This window comes from Coturnix japonica, chromosome 1 (assembly GCF_054131305.1).
Source record: "Coturnix japonica strain WE chromosome 1, WE-NBRP24, whole genome shotgun sequence".
NCBI lineage: Eukaryota > Metazoa > Chordata > Aves > Galliformes > Phasianidae > Coturnix > Coturnix japonica.
In genome coordinates, this window is record NC_140663.1 from 44,387,406 (window position 1) to 44,406,707 (window position 19,302).

Sequence of the window (19,302 nt, forward strand, 5' to 3'; positions counted from 1 at the left end):
ACATAGAAGTGAACAGCCACAAGAGCTGGAGATAATCACTAATACATCGTATCCCTCTTCTTCCAACACATGAGTTGACTTGTGCAAAGATGTCTACTGTCCTGTTCTACCGGGAAACTCACCTACCTGAATCCCACCATTTAGGATGAGATAAGAATTTGCATTGGTGTTGATTGCTGGGTTTGAGTACTTTCAGCAAAGTATTTTTAGTGCTGGTCTTTGTTAGAGACACCACTTTCCAACAAAATGCAACAAAAACTCTTAAAAAACAAAAACTAGAGGGCAGAATGTGAGTCGTTTCTTTGGAACCTTTGTCCCAGGGTACTACAGACAGTGACAGTGAGAGTGGCAGACTCTTCACATTTTTATGTGATCAGCAGATGGAGTCAAGAGGAAAATCATTCTCAGAGATTTCCCATCAGAATCAATTATGAAATTGGATGAATAGTTCTAATTTTTCAATCAAGGACTTCTCGGTTTCTTCAATGAAAATGGATCACTGGTCCGAACTGATCCAGTTTAGCAATTCCCATGTTCTCAGTCCCAACTAAAAAGCAGAAAGACTCTGTCCAGTTACTATGAAAGCAAATCTAGCTCTACCTATCTCCAGAGCACTTCTTTTCTCACAGATAGAGACTATTATTTCTGTAAGATCTATGCAAGTTGAACAGAGAACCAAAGAGCCTGTCTGAGAAGCAGTTTGATGAAGGTCAGATGAGTAGAAAGCTATGGCAAAAAGTGAGAGGAAACCACAGTGGGAGAGGGATCACCAGCACCAATTGCCTTACCTTCTGTCTCTAATTCACTTTGTACTGTTGACAAGGCATCCTTCACAGCTGATGTCAAATTTTCAGAAGTTGATGGGAAGTCTGAGTCAGGCATGAGCATCACATTGATCACGTAATTGTTGTTGCTACACCTATTTGAACCAACTTGCTGCAATAGCTGCAGATAGAGAAATAAAAGCCAAAGGGCCAGACCTAACATCCGCTGATTCATTATTGTTCAATTTAGATCCATTTTTTGTGTTCTTTCTTTTCCTTTCCTCTTCAAGTCTTCCTCCTTCTTCAAGATACCCTATGTAGACTTTATTTCTGGCAAGTGCGAAAAAGATTTCTGTGCTGTAGATTCAAGGACAAGCTGTACAGTCCTTCTCAGTCACTTCCCTGTCCCCTTTCCTTCCTTCACTTCTGCCCATCCCTCTGGTGTCCTAGGTGGCACTTTGGTTTGTGAAAAACTAACAACAGCAAAACTCAGGAAAGGAGAGAGGCTAAAGGTTGATGTGAATGTTTGCTCATGGAAAGGCTGAAGCTGTAAAACTGAAGCATTACCTGAAACCTTGCCTGATAAGGGCACTAACATTTCATCACGGTAATGAGCTGAGAGAACTAAGGGGAGGGAACAAATGGACTGTAAAAAAGACTCTTTAAAATGGAAATAAAATAAAAGGTACATTAAAACCCAAAGGAAAACTGTTGATTACTTCATGTTTGCATTGCCCAGCATCTCTAGTTATGTTGCTATACCATCTTTGCTGGCTGGGCTCATAAATCAAGGATATATTTTCTCCTGTGATAAGCTATCAATTTCATTCCTATAGCTTTTACCATCAGAGCACTTTTATTGTTGGCAGAAGTGTCTGCTTTGCAGTCCTCCAGAATGAAGCCTTCATTTCCATTTATAGAGTAGACTCAGCACAAATGGTTGTGCTTGTCCATTAGTACTCACAGAGCACTGCACACCAGAGTGCCCAAGCAGCACAGGCCCACCTGAGACCTGTGGGACCAAAATCCATATTGTAAATGGCATCACTAAAAGACACCCTCTAGAGAACACTGGGGCAATTTTCACGAGTGTATCTCTTAGGATTTCCTAAGCATTCATACTGAGAAAGGTACAGAGAATGAAGGAGAGGCAAAAAAATAAATACTAGAAGCCTTATGGATGGGGCTGTGCACGGAAGAGAAGCCCAAGATAAAAGGAATCAACAGGCAAATTTAAATAAAGTACCAAGTGTGACTTGTGAGAATTTGGGCTCTTTGTTCACACCTACTGCAGTTCCTGCTTCTCTGAAATCTGAGGCTGTCAGATAATCTATCAGTTTACTTGCCTACTTTTATTACTTTCCAGATAATTTTAACACCCCCAAAAAAGAAGAAACAAAAAAGAAAAAAAAAAAACACAAAACACAAACAACAGAGCTGCAACTCCATGGTTTCTTTCCAAGCCTGTTCTTAAAAGATGATGAATACACTTCAAATGTATTTCCACTGACTTTCTACACAGTCCTTTTTTTTTTTAAGCAGCAAATCACTATTGCATAATTTCTTACACCTGACAACAGAGGAAACCACAAAACATCATTTAAGAGCAGACCTTGAAAACCTCTAGCATTTCTAATACCGTAATTCTAAATCATTATTCACATAAAGATCTGGACTATATGTGAATTGAGCCACATACTGAGAACAGAACATAGCTTTTCATGTTAAGACCATCTGCTCACCATTGGCTCATTTTATAGGTATTTACCAAGTGCCTGAAGCTTAACCCACGTAAATCAATAGAAGTTTTGTCATTAACTTCAGCAAAACAAGATCACTGCATTTTTTATACCCTTCTTCATCTATCTGAGAGAAACAGCTAACTCATGTAGTTAATGCAAGTAGAACCAAGTATTTGTATTGCTGGTCAACCAATAAGTATGTAATAGCAATGAGGTTTCTCTACCTGTGTATCTAGGCATGTATTTATTCAGTTTTCATAGCAGCTTTAAAATGTTCTTTAAAAACAAAAGGTAAAATCAGCTGTAACCTTAGAACAGCATCTTTTTACGCTTTCTCTTGCTCCTTGCCTTCATGGTGCCATAGGGATTCCCAGTCAGAAGAAGTTAAATGAATTGTTAACTTCTCCATTTCTTAATTGCCCAGTGTGTGTGCATAATCTTTCAGTGTCAAGTCAAACCACGTGAGGATGCCTTCATTTTCAGGTGGCGTGGAGCAGAAGGGAGTGCTGCAGGAGAGTGCAGCTGGGGTGAGGCACACACTCCTCATCACACTTTCTCCTGTTACATGATCCCAAAGTACTTGGCAGACTGATCAATAGCACCTGGTTCATGGGTTAAAAAAGACAAAGAAAAGGTGTGGCACTGTGCTGTAAATGTGAGAGTTTCTGGTACTGTAGATCATGAGAGCGGACAGAAAACTAATAGACAACTGAGTCTTATATGTAAAGCACAAAGTTTGATAGGCCTGCCACAAATAAAGCAAAACCTTCTGTACTTTGGTGTTAGTTGCTGCCTGTGCCTGAGGGATCTTTAGTCCCAGGGAATAAGAGAGAAAGATAACCTCTCCTGAAACCCCCCAGGTTAATCCAGAAAATGTATACTAAAAGCTTCATTAAAGCACATCTTCTAGAGCTACTTATTCGCTCTTAGAAGATTCAAGGTTTAATCAGTTTCTAAGGAATAGAGTACTACTAATAATAAAGAACTAAGTATGTAAGTAAAGTACTATAAGTAAAGAATAAAGTATTAAGTAACTGCATCTGACTTCCCTGATGAATTATCCCATTATTCTGTGGCATCTAGGCATCAACTACTGTTATTATTATTATAATATAATATAATATAATAATATTATTTGAAAACACTGGCATTAAATACGTTTACTTTGTGCAAGTACCTGTACAATAAGTCATTTGTTATGTGTGCATCAGTTTGAGCACCTCATCTGTGTAATCCTAACATTATTAACAGGTGATGGAGGTCTCCTCTTGAATCACTGAATGCTAATCCTGAAACTTATCACATACTCTGTCTTCAGAAGCATAAGGACTATTAACATTCAATAGCAAGGTCCTGTATATATTTGTCTGGATAAATAAATACTACTCAGCCTTTCACCAACAACAACAGCATCCATGCACATATTGCATAATTACAAAACATCATAACAGACCTGTGTGGGTGTTAGAAATACCAGCTTAAATTAGCTCTACAAAGAACTGCATCATGGAACTTAATGAAAAGTGATTTTTAGTTCCCAATTCTATGGAGCTTTGTTTTTTCCAATCTCAGTTTCATTGGATAATAAACAACAGTGTATTTGAATCAGATAATCAGCACCGACTTCCTGATTGAAATCTATTCTCAGTCTTCTGAAATGCTCAAAGATACTCAGAGGAACAGAAATTGGAAGAGCAAAAATACCCACAAAGCTGTTCCTTGAGCTCCCTCAACCTTTGTAAGATAGTTCTCTAGTCCTTTTTCAGTGATTTTTCAATGGTGTGTAAGCTAATTTAATTTTTGCTTGATTATAAATCATTATTTCCACTTGATGACTCAGAGAGGAGAAAATAAAAGATATGGAATGGAAATGACAGACAACTCAAAGGAAACAAAAAGCTACGTGAAAGTATCAGCTGCCACCAGGCAAACTATTACTGCAGAAGCTGGCACCAATAGCCCTAGCAAGACCAAAGACAAAGTAGACAGATTATCAACTCATCTTCCTATTTTTTTCTCTCCCCAACGACAACCAACACAGCATTTTTCAGTCAACTATTTTGTGAAGAAACGTGCATTGTGGTACAACTGTGTCCTTACACAGAGTGAAACATCTTGACAGTCTCCTTTAAAATCGATTTTTTAAAAACTTTGCTGCAATTATTTATAATCTTAGAGTTGCTTAATTATGATTGTTACGATTGTTTGCTGCCCACTATTACCAATCTAAACTATTTTGTCTGAAGCTTTAGCAGCTTCTGGCCTCTCTTTAAAATAATTTAAAAGATTGTGTTGAAAAAAATAGAAATGTTTTTTTTTCTCTTCCAGTTTCGATAAAGGTTCAATTAAGAAAAAGTGATCAGAGACTAAAAAGAAAACAAAACAATATTGTCTGTGTTTATTTAATATCAGTATGTAACAAGTCTAGCCTGCCTAGTAGAAGGATATCATCTTTAACTTTAAATGTTACAGAGAACACCCAGGACATTTTTTTTCTATCTTCCAAACAATTGTTGTCAATTTTTCTACTACCCAGATTTCAAAGAAAGTAATGTAAATGATGAGACACATTGCTGTAGAGAAGCTATACTGACTTATTGGAATGATTCATTCCTTTTTTTTTCCTCATTGTCTACAAAGAACATCTAAAAAAATAAGCAACACAAATATTACTCTTTGGGACTGAAGCTATCTCCTGATAAACAGCAAATGTGTGGGTCACATGTTGCATTAGCCTGATAGATCAGCATGATCCTGATCTGGAACAAACCCTGATAAAGCAGAAGTCCTCTTTATATTGTCATTTCCATGGTTTATCACAAGCTTATCACTCTGTCCTTGGAGTTCATAGCTGCTGCTATAGAGTGGAATTACACTCCAGCTGCAAAGCACCATTGTTCTTGTCAGAAATTAACAAACTAGTTAGGGGAAATCTGCAGACAAGGATAACAACAGTTGTAACTGGCATTACAGGACTTTGGGTGGTGGCTCCGTTTTCCCACTTGTTGCCACATAGCAGAATATGAAGCTAAATGTGTGATGGATCATAATACATAAACATGTAGCTCAATGAAGAAAGGTTCTTCCTTTTAACCCTTTCCCATTTCATACAGTTTGAAATGATTATTATTCAGCCACTTGACTTGTATACTACTTAAACAAATAGAAAGAAGTCTTCCCTCTCAACTTTTGGTTTTATACTCTTTCTCTAAAGGACTGACCATCTCCTTATGGTGAGTACAAGGCCCAGCTGAATCAGACTTTTGTAGCTTCAAATCTGAATTACTCCAATCAATAGCAAGGGAGAAGAGAAATTAGATCTTGTGCAGAGATAACAGCTGCAACTGGCTTTAACTCAGTCAAACAACCTCTGTGTTGGTATCCAATTATGGTGTCAGGCACTCCTGCCAGAGGAAAATGTTCTGTGATATGAGCTAATATAAGACATCAAACACAGATAAAATATGTCTTTATTTAAGAGTAGAAAACAAAGGATCTCTGCCGACTCAATCAAAGACCAAACCCTGTCAGATAAAGACAGGCTGAGGGAATTTCCCACTATCCATAAAAGAATTAGCAGGTGCTCCTTGTGAAAAGTTCAACTTGACAGTGGACCTGAGCCTAGAATAGTAAAAAAAAATTGGTAGTTGATGCCTGAAATGCTATTCAGTATTTAGTATTTACTGCAGTTGCGGATGTAGTAAGTTAGTAAGGTGAACGGTTGTTCCATGTTAAGTTAAAATATAAATATAAATATAAATAATATAAATATTTCAGCCCAAGTCCTGGACCAGAACAACTGCATTCTCCAGTCCATAGCAATTGCAGTGATATGACTTTCTGACTCAGGTAAGTTTATGCGGGTCCAGCTAAGCATGCATTGCATTTCCAGCTCAGACTGCCTTGTGGGGGCAGTTTGGATTTGCACAATTTGCTGGTTGTCTTGCCTCCCGTCCCTGGATTCCATATACATAAACTTCCAAAATTGCTGATGCTGAAATCCAATACAAGAGCTGTTTGAAGTTATATTTACTAACTTGGCTGAATCTTAATGATGTGCTGGAAGATTCAGGAAGTTTCTGAAGGTGCAGTTCCCACAAAGTCATACAATCACTGGCAGACACCTGTATAGAAATTACACTTTTTTGCTTCATTGTTCAGGGTCTTTGTTTCACAAGACTATTATTTGCTGCCTTGAGGTGGACAACTGTGGCTTGACAAGAGTATTAAATGCATGCATGATCTGTCACCTCTCTGCAGACTGGTCTTTGCTATCGACTTAGATCTTTTGCCTTCTCTCATCATGGACTGTCTACACAGGGCAGATTAAGGCTCAGATGTTGCTAACTCCATTAAAAAAAATAAGCAAATATTCTTCGAGATCTTTGCTTTATGGGAATTATTTCCCATTTACTCATCTCCAGTAATTGCTTCTGTAGCTTTACCAGGGGAATATTTCCTTCCTTTCACTTCTACAAATCACTTCCCCTGAGAGGCTGTCAGATGCACTCTCAGTGGTACAAGAGGCAGAACGTTGTGACACATCATTATTGAAAAATCATGATTTTAGCTGGACATTGCGGAAACTGAAGCATGTGGTTGTTGCTAGTGGAAAGATCACTTTACAGCCTATTGCTTTGTTTATATGATGACTTTTTCCCATTTCTTGTCTTTCCTTTCTGTCCATTCTAGCTTTCCCTTTCCTTCCCCTTCTTTACTTAAACCACATTTTCTACTCTCTGCATTTCTTTTCTTTAAAATCATTACAGTCTTATCTTGGTGTTTAGTCACAGGTGTATGACTTCCCTTTTGCTGCTGTCAGTATAGGCCATTTCCCTCTCAGCAGTTCTGTGTGGGAATAAACATGATCATTAATCATCCTACAGCTCACAGTCTCCAAGATAATGCCACTAGCTAATAGAATGGTGATAGTAAGAACGGCAGCAGTTTTCCAGCATTATTAATAGAGTAGCTGAACTTCTCAACTTAGCTTTGAAATTATGAAGTGTCATTTTGGCATTTCAAATGAAGAAAATATCATAACATCTCTGCCCGCTTTGATCTGCATCTTCCCAGTCGTATCTACACCAGACTTTTCTAGAAAGACTTAGGTCAGTTTGGTGCTGATGAGAATACAGGATTAAATTGCATCAGTCCTCCTCCACAATTTAGCACACACTAGATTTAAGCAGAGAATTCTACTGTTTTGGACAGGTTTTAGACAACTCCTATATGCAGAGAGCCCACACCACATCTCACAATGCCAGATTCTAGTATTTTGCTCCTTACTTCTGTTGCTCACACATTATATATAGATAGCATCTCAAGAAGCTAGGAGATAACTTGATGTTTATGTGTTCAACCAATAGCCTACCTGTTGAGATGTGCAGTTCAACCCAGGAATCCTTCTGACTTCAAAGTCTGTTACTTTGATTGACAGCTGGTTACGATTAGACTGGAAAATCAACAGCGATTGGGCTGTCATCTTTCTGTATACACCTCCTTGTGTAAGTCAGCAAGGCTGGACAGGAAATCACAGCCAAAATCACCAACCCATCCTATAGTACTGCGTAGACCTCACATATGAGGGAACGATCTGACAGAGTCACAGCTTCACCTGCTAAGAGCACTCCAGAAAAACTCTGAGTCATGCAGAAGCAGCTAAGAAGGGTCTGTGCTATTAAATGTAACCTACAATTCTGCTTTAAGTATAAACGTCTCTATTTTTCTAACTGAAAACCAAACCATTATGTTCAGTTAGAAAAAAATTTACCTTCTAATGTTGCAGGTAAGTTGGAGTTCAGCTGAAGCTAACCCATATGGAACACGCTATTTTTTGAGGCAACGAAAGTAAACAAGGCGCATGTACAGGCTAAGAACTGCCTCAACTAAAGCACAGATAAGGTCAGAAGGTCTCCCATCTCATTTTGCATCTCATATAAAATTCCTCCCACAGTGACATCTCTGCTTCTTCTGCTTCTTTAATCAGTTTTCTTTGGCATTTAAGCCCTTGAAAAGCCCTTAAAACCTTAAATCTTACTTTTTCCTAACTCTCTGTGAGGAGTCAGAATATTCCATGGCAGTACTGAAAAGTGCTGTGAGGTATTTACAAAAGTTATTATCTTATTTTAGTTAGAAATGAAGCATCGTTTCAGATCTGAGAGTTCCTCTGAGGAACTGAGCAGTTTATTCTTTATTGCTGAACAATGTTACAAACAGGTCTATTTATTTGTAGCAAAGCGAACAAACAGCAACAAAAGCCCTTTCTCTATCTGATGGAATGCAAAACATTTTTTATTCTCAAGGAAGCAGAAATGCCAAGAGTACAGGCGCTTCATTAAATCTCCCCATGGACAGGTGTTTTCAGGGTAGTTGTCAACATTAGTGCAATGTATTGCTTCTCTTTACTGGATTTGCTAGTGGTGCAATTCAGACAGCATAAAAATTAATGCTTTGGAAATTCTGTTGCGTGGAGTTCCCCTCTAAGTAGAAGGGATTTGCTCTGTTTGCAGCAAAGTGCAATACCAGAGATGCTACAAGAAACAAGGTCACAACTGTACTTGAAAATTACCCAGGATTTGCAAAAGGGATCAGCTATTGTATGCTGTTAAAATGCACACAGTGTGCTTATCTAACATTTAATATTATACTCTCCATGTTTGTATTTAGGGTGATAGAGATGGAGTGGCTATGTTTACCAGGAAACTACAAACACCTACGCGGTATCAGCTGCTGACTATGTAGTATCCTAACAGCAGTACACTACAAGCAGCAATCCAGCAAAGAGTGATTACTGATGGGAGAACATAAACAGTCCTTCTGGGTGAGTCCAAAGCTCCCTCTATGTTGGTGTCCCACCTTGGGACCTCCTGCTCAGTGTCTCCCTGACTGGTGAAGTTGATCAGGTGGGAGGATTTTAGCAACGGAACAGTCTTTTTTTCTGATACTTTCATCCTTTCCTATCTACACGGGTCTCTTTGAAAGTTCAACCATCATTTCATCCCCACCATGCCCACTAAACCACATCCACGTGGCTCTGGAACACCTCCAGGGACAGTGATTCCACCACCTCCCTGGGAAATGCATCATCACTTTCTGACAACAAATTTTTTCTAATGTCCAACCTGAACTTCCCCTGGTACAGCTTTAAGTCATTACCTCTTGTCCTGTTGATAGTCACCTGGGAGAACAGGCCAACTCCACCTTGTTACAACTTTCTTGCACGTCACTGGAGGGAGCAATTAGGTCTCCCCCGAGCCTCTTCTCCAGACTGAACAATCCCAGTTACCTCTGCGCTCCTTTTAAGACTTGTGCACCAGCTTTGAAGCCCTTCTTTGGACAGATGCTTATAGGATGCTTCATCTATCTCTTCATCCTGGCTGGAAGGTCTATAACAGATGTCCACCAGGATGTTGGCCTTGTTGGCCTTCCCCCTGATCCTTACCCAAAGGACCCAGTGAACAAACCCAGTAACCCCACCACCTTATCTCAGCTGCTCCCAGGCTGCCATAGGAGAGTCATCATCCCATCAAGATCCATGGGAGAAGCTCTCAGGAGCACCCACAGACTGCAAGCATATGAAACGCATCATGGGATGTCGTGGATGTGGGGACTGAACAAGTTTTTTACGGCAGGCGTGCCCAACCTATGTGCTGCATGTGGGCTGCATTGCTCAGCAGCAAGGAAACAGCTGCGTGCGATCTGTAAATGTGGACCAAGGCAACTTGTCTTCACTCAGTGTGGCCCAGGTGAGCCAAAAGGCTGGACACTATGGTTGCATGATGGGATGTTGTGGAGAAGAACCAGGGGTGGGGAAAAGGTAGGGAACAAAGTGGTTTAGTGAGAAACCATGATGGGGACCATAAGGTCAGTACACTTCTCTGGTCGTGCCCTGCACCTCATCAGCCTGGGCCAGGGGATGTCGGAGCGGGGAGCTGGACAAGCAAGACACGTTCCAGGAGCGTCTCCCTTGGCACCAGGTGATTGGAGCCCCCGGCAGCTCAGCGCAGCCCTTCCGGGGACGGCGCCCGTGTTCGCGCGGCGCCTATTGGCCGCATCGCCGGGCTCCGCTCCTTCTTCCGCCGTCCCACGGTTACCGCGGCAACGGCGCCATCGGCGGCGCGGGGAGCGCGGGCCCGGCGGCAGGATGGTGAGAGGGGCCGGGCGGGGGGTGCGGGCCGGGCCGGGCCGGGCGAGCGCTCCTTCCCCGTTTCCTCTCGCTCCGGGCGGGGCGGCTCCGCTCCGCTCCGGGCCCCCGCTCTGAGCCGGCTTCTCTCTGCTCAGATGCTCTCCCGGGCCAAGCCGGCTGTGGGGAGCGCCCCGCCGCAGGGAGACAGGCGGAGGAAGAAAGGGAAGAAGGTGCCACAGCTGGAGGAGCTGCTGGCCGGGAGGGACTTCACCGGCGCCATCGCCTTGCTGGAGGTAACGGGTGCGGGCCGCGGCCGGCTGCTTCCCTGTGATCCGAGAGCGGCTGCACCCAGCAGCATCCACAGCCGTCAGACTGCCCGCGGTATTAATGGGCCTGCTGTTGCTTTACTGATGTTTATAAGCTGTGCGTGACTGCTGACAGCAATTTCGCTTTCGTTCTTCCCTCCGAAGTTTCAGCGGCACGCGGGTGAGCAGCAGGAGGATGCTGACCTGTGGATCGGGTACTGTGCCTTCCATCTGGGTGACTACAAGAGAGCTCTGGAGGTGAGATGGGAAACAGGTTTGTTGCCTACTTTGCTGTGTACTTCTGAGGGATGGAATCAGTGTGCAGTCCTGAACAGAGAGTAATGTGGAGACTTGTTTGATGATACAAGGCTGTATATAAGCAAGTGAAGATCTGGAAATAACTCAGTCTTCCTGAGTAGTGTTTCTTCCATTGCTGCATTCCTACCAATGTGAATTGCTGGATCCTTACAATGCTGAATTACACCATTCAAGGCTTATTAGTTTTGGTCAATGTCAGCTGGGGGAAAGCCCCATCACAACTTGCTGTGAAGTGCAGTTGTAGTCTGAGAAAACATTTCAGCCTTTTAACTTACTCTGAAAGTAATGCCTCATGTTTTATCATGTTGGCCCACGATGTTAGAGGCAGATGTTGGTGGTATGGCAGTAGAAATCGAACATTCCTGCCTCCATTCTGTTAGATTTTGTCACTGTGAGATGGATGGCAGCGTAGAGCTAGCCTAACAAAATGATGTCTGACGTGGAAGTGCTTATGAAGAAAAGGTGTGTCATTGAATTCCTCCGTGCAGAAAAGAATGGTACCCATTCACTTCTGATGTGCTGAACATTTATGGATATCAAATAGTGTATGTAAGCACAGTGAGGCAGTGGGTGGTGCAGCACTGGCAACCATGACATGAAAGACAAGACACATTCCAGTTGACCACATGCAGATCTCGCACCACAAAATGAAGAGCATCTCAATCAGCTCATGCAGGTTAATCAGCAGATCACGATCAGGGAACTGTGAACAGAGCTGAATGTGGACTTCAGTGTGTTGGAAACAATGGTGGCAATGCTGGAATAGCAGAAGTTTCTTCCAGGTGGGTTCCAGGAATGGTTGTACAGGAAGAGAAAAAACACCACATGCAAGTTTGTCAGGACCTGTTAAACTAATATGAGGCTGATGGTGTCAGTTTCCTGGATCGCATCATTACTGGTGATGAGACATGGTGTCACCACTGTGAACCAGAGTCAAAACAGTCCATGGAGTGGTGATGTGTGAATTCCCCTTCAAACTACAAGTTCCAAGATGCAGCCCTCAGCAAAAGTGATGTGCGCTATCTTTTGGGATAGGAAAGCGTTGGTCCTTCCGGATTTCCTGGAACTCAAACAAACCGTCAACTCTGAATGCTACATTGCAATGCTGACTAAACTGAAGGCTCAAACTTACAGAGTCAGGCCAGAGAAGAAGACAATCTTCCTCTTGCAACACAATAATGCTAGGCTCCATACCAGTTTGAAGATCATGGAGGACTATCATGGTTTTATGATTTTTGTCATTGATATTCCACAGCATAATATCATGTAGGTTGCTGGGAGTTAAAGAGTTGATGCTGCAGTTCCACAGATTGTCAGTAGTTCTGGGGACCTAGTCCCAGAAGAGAAGGGTGAACTACAGCTCCCAGAAGACTTTATTATTCTGTTTTCATTTTCTGTGCAGAGGGAAAGATAAAACTGCCTGGGAGTCCCAGGGCTCTCTCTTTCTGCTTGTCTCTGCTGTGTGTGCTCCTTAGCTGTGTTGCCTACAGCATTAGAGTAAGGGATTTGGGTATAATCTCTCTCATTTATTTGATTTATTAGCTTCAGTTCCAATTATATTGTATTATAATGTGGTGGAGTCACTAACCCTGGAGGTATTCAAGGAACAACTGGATGTTGTATCGAGGGACATGGTTTAGTGGGTGCTATTGGTAATAGGTGAACGGTTGGACTGGATGAACTTTAAGGTATTTTCCAACCTTGGTGATTCTATGATTCTATGATATTGTGTTATCTCAAATTCATACATATTTTGCTAACATATCTAGTAAACTAGCTTTCTCCCTTAGCTCAGTGCTGCTGTTTTTCCTTCTTTGGGCCCATCTCTCTATCTTCTCCCTTCCCTTCTTTCCTGGGGCATCGATCTGTGGGTCCCTCTGCCCCATTAGTCGCAGAACTAGGCTGAACCAGGTTGGACTGCCAGATTTGGCTGGACTGTCCACCCACATCTATCCATTATTTGGGATTTGGCGCCTTCTGACTTCCATCCGTTCAGGATGTTGCAAGATGCACTGTGTGGACAACCTTTTTCTAGCAGTGCTGCCATCATAACATCTGCAAAACAGCAGGATGCCTCCATTGATGCAGATTTTATGTGCATAACAGGCAGGTTCTTGTTACTGCTGGCAAAAATGTATATCTAGTGGTGAGGCACTATTTTGAAAAACAGATTTTTGTATCAGAAAATTTGTTCTATCAAGTAGTGTTACTGTGCTCTTTGTATCTCTCACAGTTTCCATGGAAATAAATAGGAGTTTATTAGAAACATAAAAATGTATGAAACAAATAATAGGTCGGGATTTCTTATGAAATAAGTTCTTCTTGGAATATCCAGTAGGTGCTTATATGGCCAGAGTAGGTTGTCAGAGGTTCAGCAAAAGAATAACAGCGTTGTGATTATAGAAATTAGATTTTGGCAGTTGAATTCACTTCACCACTAGGTGATGCTGTTGACTCAGGCTTTTAAAATCTGCAACCCAGTCTGTTTTTCTGTTTTTCTGCTCTGGTAAGGAAAAGCAAGCACACAAAAAAACAACCACGAACCATGTACAGACGCCTTTTAAAGTGAAAGATCACAGGGCCTGTCTTTTCCACTTTAAGACTGATTTTTGGCACAGTAATGAATCCTGGTATCTTTGTTGCTTCGGTAGCATGCGGGAAATGAGCCTGTGAATCTCAGCCTAGTTTCTTTTAGGTCAGAACAGTGTGTTTGTAAATCCAAACGTTGCAGTGATCAAGGGAAAACGCTGGCTGTTCTGTGTAGGTTAAATTCCCTTTCAGTTATCAGCTTTTAGGCTGACGTGCGTGCAGCATCTATCTTCACTGCTATATTACAGAGGTGTTGGTGGTGTATTCTCAAGGACAAATTCCTTGATTCTCTATAATATTTAGATCTCTATGGGATGTGCTGAGACCATGATAAATGAAATACTGTGGGTAGAAAATTCTCCAGAATTATACAGAGTGACATTACGCAAAATCTAAATAACTCACAGTCCTAAGTGCCTGCAAATGGTAATACATATGTTGTCTCTGTCACAATGTTCCTAATTTGTGGTTGGTATTCTTTATACCTGATGAAATTCTGCTGTTTAGCAAACCTTTCATTTATAATGAGATTTTAATGGTGAGTTAGGCGTGCTGGCTGCATGCCACTTCTTGGAAAGTCTTGGGAATTGGGGTGACGTAGCCATCATCATCCATAAGGAGGGGTGGGGAAAAAGTGAAAATTAGACAGACTTGCAACTCCAAGAGTATCTTCAGGGAGAATTACAGCAATATAGTGAGCACATTCAAGTTCTCTTACTATAAGACATACCAGCAGTCTCTAGGCAGAGCTCTAACATGACAGGTTCACACTTTTCCTTTCTTAGTAGGTAGATGCCTTTCTCAAGGCACCGAAACTGGTCTGGGATCATCACTGCTGCTGTGCACCAGTTTATAAGTGCTCTGGACCCTTCTAGCAGTCACAGTGGCAGTCCCTGTGGGCTTCCTACTCACTTGTAAATTGATTTTTATTTTAGCAAGATTCTACTCGGTGCCCTCAGTGTTGTCAGTAGGTACACCATCAGTAGGTGTCTGTAGCCTTAGGCAATCTTAGGCCTGCTTCTGTGGAAAGCTGTGCATATGCCTTGAGATAGGATGAGAGGTGGAAGAGAGTGAAAAAGCATGAAGCTGTCAAGCCCTTGGTTGGCAAAAACATACCACAAGTTGGCTGTTGGGAAGACTTGTATTTTGTTGGTGGGTTTTTTTGGTGGCTTTGTTATGTGTTTGGTTTTGTTTTGGGCAAGGAAGGGGGAAAAGCTCTTGTGAATAATCTCGGAGAGACTGTAACACTGAATGCCTTTTACTGAGTGAAGGGGCAACAGCACTTAGCTTGGGCTCGTGGCCCAGAACTATGTGGTAGGAAGGACTAACAGTCCTCATTATTATTTACTGCGTTTCCACAGATTCGCATTAGTAATTCTACAGCACTCCTTATTTCTTGCATGTCTTGAATGGCCAAGCCAGAACATGACTCGTGTTTATGCACTTTGTCCTTTCTAATTAATCTGCCTGAAGCCATAGTCAAAAGAGACCTTTGGGTGCACTTAATCTGAATGGATTTTGAAGGATGGTGCCAAAAAAGAGCAGTAGCCTGTCTCAGAGCTCCATCATAGGCCTGTGTCAAGACTGAACTGGCCTCAGTAGGGAACATCAACCTATACATAAAAGGTCTCTTTGTTGTTGTTGGTTGCTTGTTGGGGTTTGTTGTGTTTTGTGGGTTTTCTTTTGTTTGTTTTGTTGTTGTTTTTAATCTATTTATTTATTTGTTTGTTAAGCCTTCTTGAGAACAGTCACTAGAATATTAGCAAGGCTGGGCTGGCTTTCAAAAGCGCACCTTACCAATAGGTTCTGTGGTTGAGAGTGCAGTTTGCTTTCACGTGGCAACAGGAAAAAATTCTTTTTACTAGCAGCTATAAACTTTGTAGTTGTCAGCGTGTGTCTGTTCTTGGAACTCACTGCCATTTGGTCATAGTTTCTCTAGTGATTGATGCCTGTATCTCTGCCTTTCCTCCATGGAAAGAAGACTTCCATGCACATTGGTGCAATGTGGTAAATTCACCAGGAAGGGAAAAAGTCCAATTAATGGAGCATCCGATTAATAGGAGGAAGAATACCGAGTTGGCAATGGGGTATGTTGTTGAGAGAGATGAGAGGCTTCTGGTGGTTGAGAATTATAGAGATAATGTTCATTAAGCAAGTCATGTGAGAACCTTGAATGACCTGGCCTGCTTTTGCCTTCTGCTGGAGGCTGGACATGGGATGGGGAGAAGGAATGCCAGCAGGAGGAACATTCATTGGGAAGGTCCTTCTGAGTAATTTAATGGAGCCTCAGAGAGTAAAAAATGGCATTGAGGGATCTCTCACGTGCCTGTGTTTTAGTTAGCTAGTGTTGTGCAGAGCAAAGATGTATATCTTATGGAATGTCACTCTTCCACAGCTGCACAGTTTCTTGCTTCATTAAAAGAGCAGATTGAAAGATTTGTCTGTTGGATTTTACTTTTTTTTTTCCCCCCTAGAAATTACAAGAGATAGAATAGTTTATGTATTATTATTATTAAGGTTTACGTAATGAATGTGAAAGTGTAAAAAATATCAGAATGTTGTGTCCAGTGGCTTTCAATAACTGTTGGCTGTAAATCTTAACACGAGAAACAGTGAAGTTAGGCACAATTCAGTAATAATTGCTATGATTATACTTTTGTGTATGTGGCAGACTAGAGCATGACCAAGACTGACTTCTGGGCTTGTATTTATCTTAAAACATTTTAATAGTGCATCCCTATCAGTAAAATGTTTGGAGCACACACCTGCAACATATGAGTATTTATTTATAAACTATACACATTAAAGGTGAGATAAACTTGCAGTGACAATGTTTAATGTTGCTTGTCCCCATTGACTCTTCCATTTTCATAAACAAAAAGGAGTTGCTCAGTGTATCTTAGGTTAAAATGGTTCAGTTGTAGGAGTGATGATGAACTTGGCAATAAGGTGGGTCAGCTGAAGAATTTGTATGCTATTAAATGAAGAAATAAAGCACAACAAAATCCACTTCTTTTACAGGAATATGAGGCCTTGACCAAACAACCATCTTGCAATCCTGATGTTTGGGTGAACCTTGCGTGTACCTACTTCTTTCTGGGGATGTATACACAAGCTGAACAAGCAGCCCTGAAAGGTGAGATGTATGTCTCTGGCTGATTAACTGTTTGTAAATGATTTCAAGAGGTAGTACAAGGTGCTATTTTTTCAGAGTAATAAAGGATACTTTTGAACAAAGTGGGGTTTTTCTCCCTCCCTCCCCCCCTTTTTTTTTTTTCCCATTCAGGGCAAGATTTATAATGTGATTTGTTCCCTGAAAATACCTTGGACAGGTGGAACAGCTGGAACTGAAAGAAGCATATGGGAAATATTTTCTCTTATAATTTCTAAATACAAAGCCTAGCATATGCTGACCAGCAGCAAAAATTTACTGTGACTGCTTATCTCTGAGCCATTGCTGATGAAGCTAATCAGGATAGTGAAATTATCAAAAAATAACATGAGAGAATTCAGCAGTTTGAGTAACTTAGTAGATGGTCTTACTGCCTTTTTAGTTAGATGTTAGGGATCTGGCCATAAGGTGTGGACTTTGCTGTACCATGTTATTACATTTCCGTGTTAATGTGAATGTGCATGGAATCATTTAAAGAAGAAAAATGGAAATTAGATTCCAAGGCACTTTTTACTGCCTAAAAACGTCTCTGCAGTTTGATTTTGTTACCCTTCACTTTCTGTTCATTTAGTGACTTATATTGTTTCCTATCACCATGTATCTCAGTGCTCCCTAAGTACAATGAATAGTAGTGGTGTTCTCAGTCAACTTTTGACTTTCACCTTTTTTAGGACAAGACTCTTCCAAAGTCTTTTTTGTTTATTTGTTTCATTCTTTATTTCTATAATCTTGGGCTGAAAATAGGATAGGGAGAAATGTGCTGTGCATTTTCTGCTACTGTGTTAGAACACCACCAAAGAGGACAGTTTTGCAGTATCATCTAGAGATAATTGGATTCTGGTAACCCTTTGAAATTCCCTGAACAATCATCCTGAACTTGATTCCCAAGACTAAAAATGTTTTGTTTCCAACTACAAAAGGTTTCCTGCAGAAATGTGTATTCTGTATTCTTGATTAGTCGTCTGTATTGTTCAAGAAGTGTGCAACATTTTAGTATTCATAAGTAATGATCTAATCCTTAAAGTACATGAAGGTTGAGTTTAGGATGTTACAATCTAGGACATGAACTTGAAATCTAAAAGTAAGTGGGCAATAGATCTGAGGTGTCACTGTACCTAAACCACAGAGGAAGCAAATGGCTGCATCCTGTACCAGCTGGAGCCTGCTTGTTGTCATCAGCTTTACATAGGGTAAATTACAGTTATCCGTTCTGGAGGTGACAGATACACAGCTGGACATGCATCTTTAAAGCTGTGAGCTGAAAGTGAAGAAAGGTTAATTCTCCCCTGCTCCCCAGAACAGTTCTTGGTAGCATGGCAAGGGGTAGGGTCGGTGGTGTGGTTAGCAGTGCTCAAGTGCCAGAAAAAAACAAGGCAGGACTATTAAGAAAGGAGTGCATGGTATTGGGAATGTAGCTGAGGGACAAAACAGAAAATAGCTTAGTAGTAATGTTACTTCCTGATCTTTATGTAACTGTGCAAGTAGGGCTGCATGCCTGTTTTTATAGTATGATGCTGGGCCTTTGTTGTGAATGTTGCAATACTGATGATTCCTAGCTGCTTGAGCTTGGTGGGGAGGCAGAAACAGCTGAAGATTTGTAACACTTGGGAGCTTTCAATGGAGAAAGGAGAAGTGTTGTAGATTCCCCCTTTCCACATCCATCATTTAGACCTTTCCTACACTGAAGTTGAATCATCGTATTTTCACTCAAAGTGTATCCTCTTATGGTTTATTTTAGTGTCTTTCAATGGCGTCAGTGACCATTTTTCTCAGTACATTAACAGAGAAAGCTGTAGTAACTTATGATTTCTTCCATGGTTTTGCAAAGATCCAGAAGAAGCAAAATACTTCCCTGAGTTGTAAGCACAACAGGTGAAGTCTGTAGAACGCCACCATTTATCTGCTACTGCCTTTAACTCTGCTGTAAGAGTGATAGATACCATTAGTGTTGGGCTCCTTACCATTGCTATTTTGGGAATGCTTTGCCAGACTTTTTTGCATACTGTTTGATATTTATTGATTATTGCTGCGGTTGTCGTGCCCCTGAAAGCATCACAGCACTAAAACAAATGAAGGAGAAGTAATTTATTTTCATTTATAATTCTAAATTCCTACAGTGTTGGAGTCTTTGCATGAAAGGGAATGTAAATGCCAGCTAGCTTTCTGGAATAGCTTGTCTGCATGAAACTATAAATATCTGGAAATTAAATAGAAGTTCCTTCTTGTCATTTACTGTTGCCATTGCTTAAAAAAATTCCTAACTGGGGAAAAAATATGAAGGATG

General features: G+C 41.1%; 2 protein-coding genes across 5 annotated transcripts in view; one reads left to right on the plus strand and one right to left on the minus strand.

Moving 5' to 3' along the window:
• GUCY2C (guanylate cyclase 2C) overlaps positions 1-1,171 on the minus strand; it is a 41,675-nt gene extending 40,504 nt beyond the window's left edge. The window contains exon 1 of the mRNA XM_015861856.3: positions 789-1,171. Coding sequence (XP_015717342.2) covers positions 789-999 — 211 coding nt within the window. The 5' untranslated portion in view covers positions 1,000-1,171. The remainder of the gene's footprint in view (positions 1-788) is intronic.
• A 9,425-nt stretch (positions 1,172-10,596) lies between these two features.
• Positions 10,597-19,302, plus strand: part of IFT56 (intraflagellar transport 56) — a 43,275-nt gene continuing 34,569 nt past the window's right edge. For 2 of the 4 annotated variants that reach the window (XM_015861753.3, XM_015861761.3), the window contains exons 1-4: positions 10,597-10,655; positions 10,790-10,927; positions 11,105-11,197; positions 16,868-16,982. In XM_015861753.3, the coding sequence (XP_015717239.2) occupies positions 10,653-10,655; positions 10,790-10,927; positions 11,105-11,197; positions 16,868-16,982 (349 nt within the window). In that variant the 5' untranslated portion in view covers positions 10,597-10,652. Of the gene's footprint in view, positions 10,656-10,789; positions 10,928-11,104; positions 11,214-16,867; positions 16,983-19,302 lie in introns of those variants that run through there. The other 2 variants (XM_015861776.3, XM_015861786.3) reach the window with 2 other exon arrangements.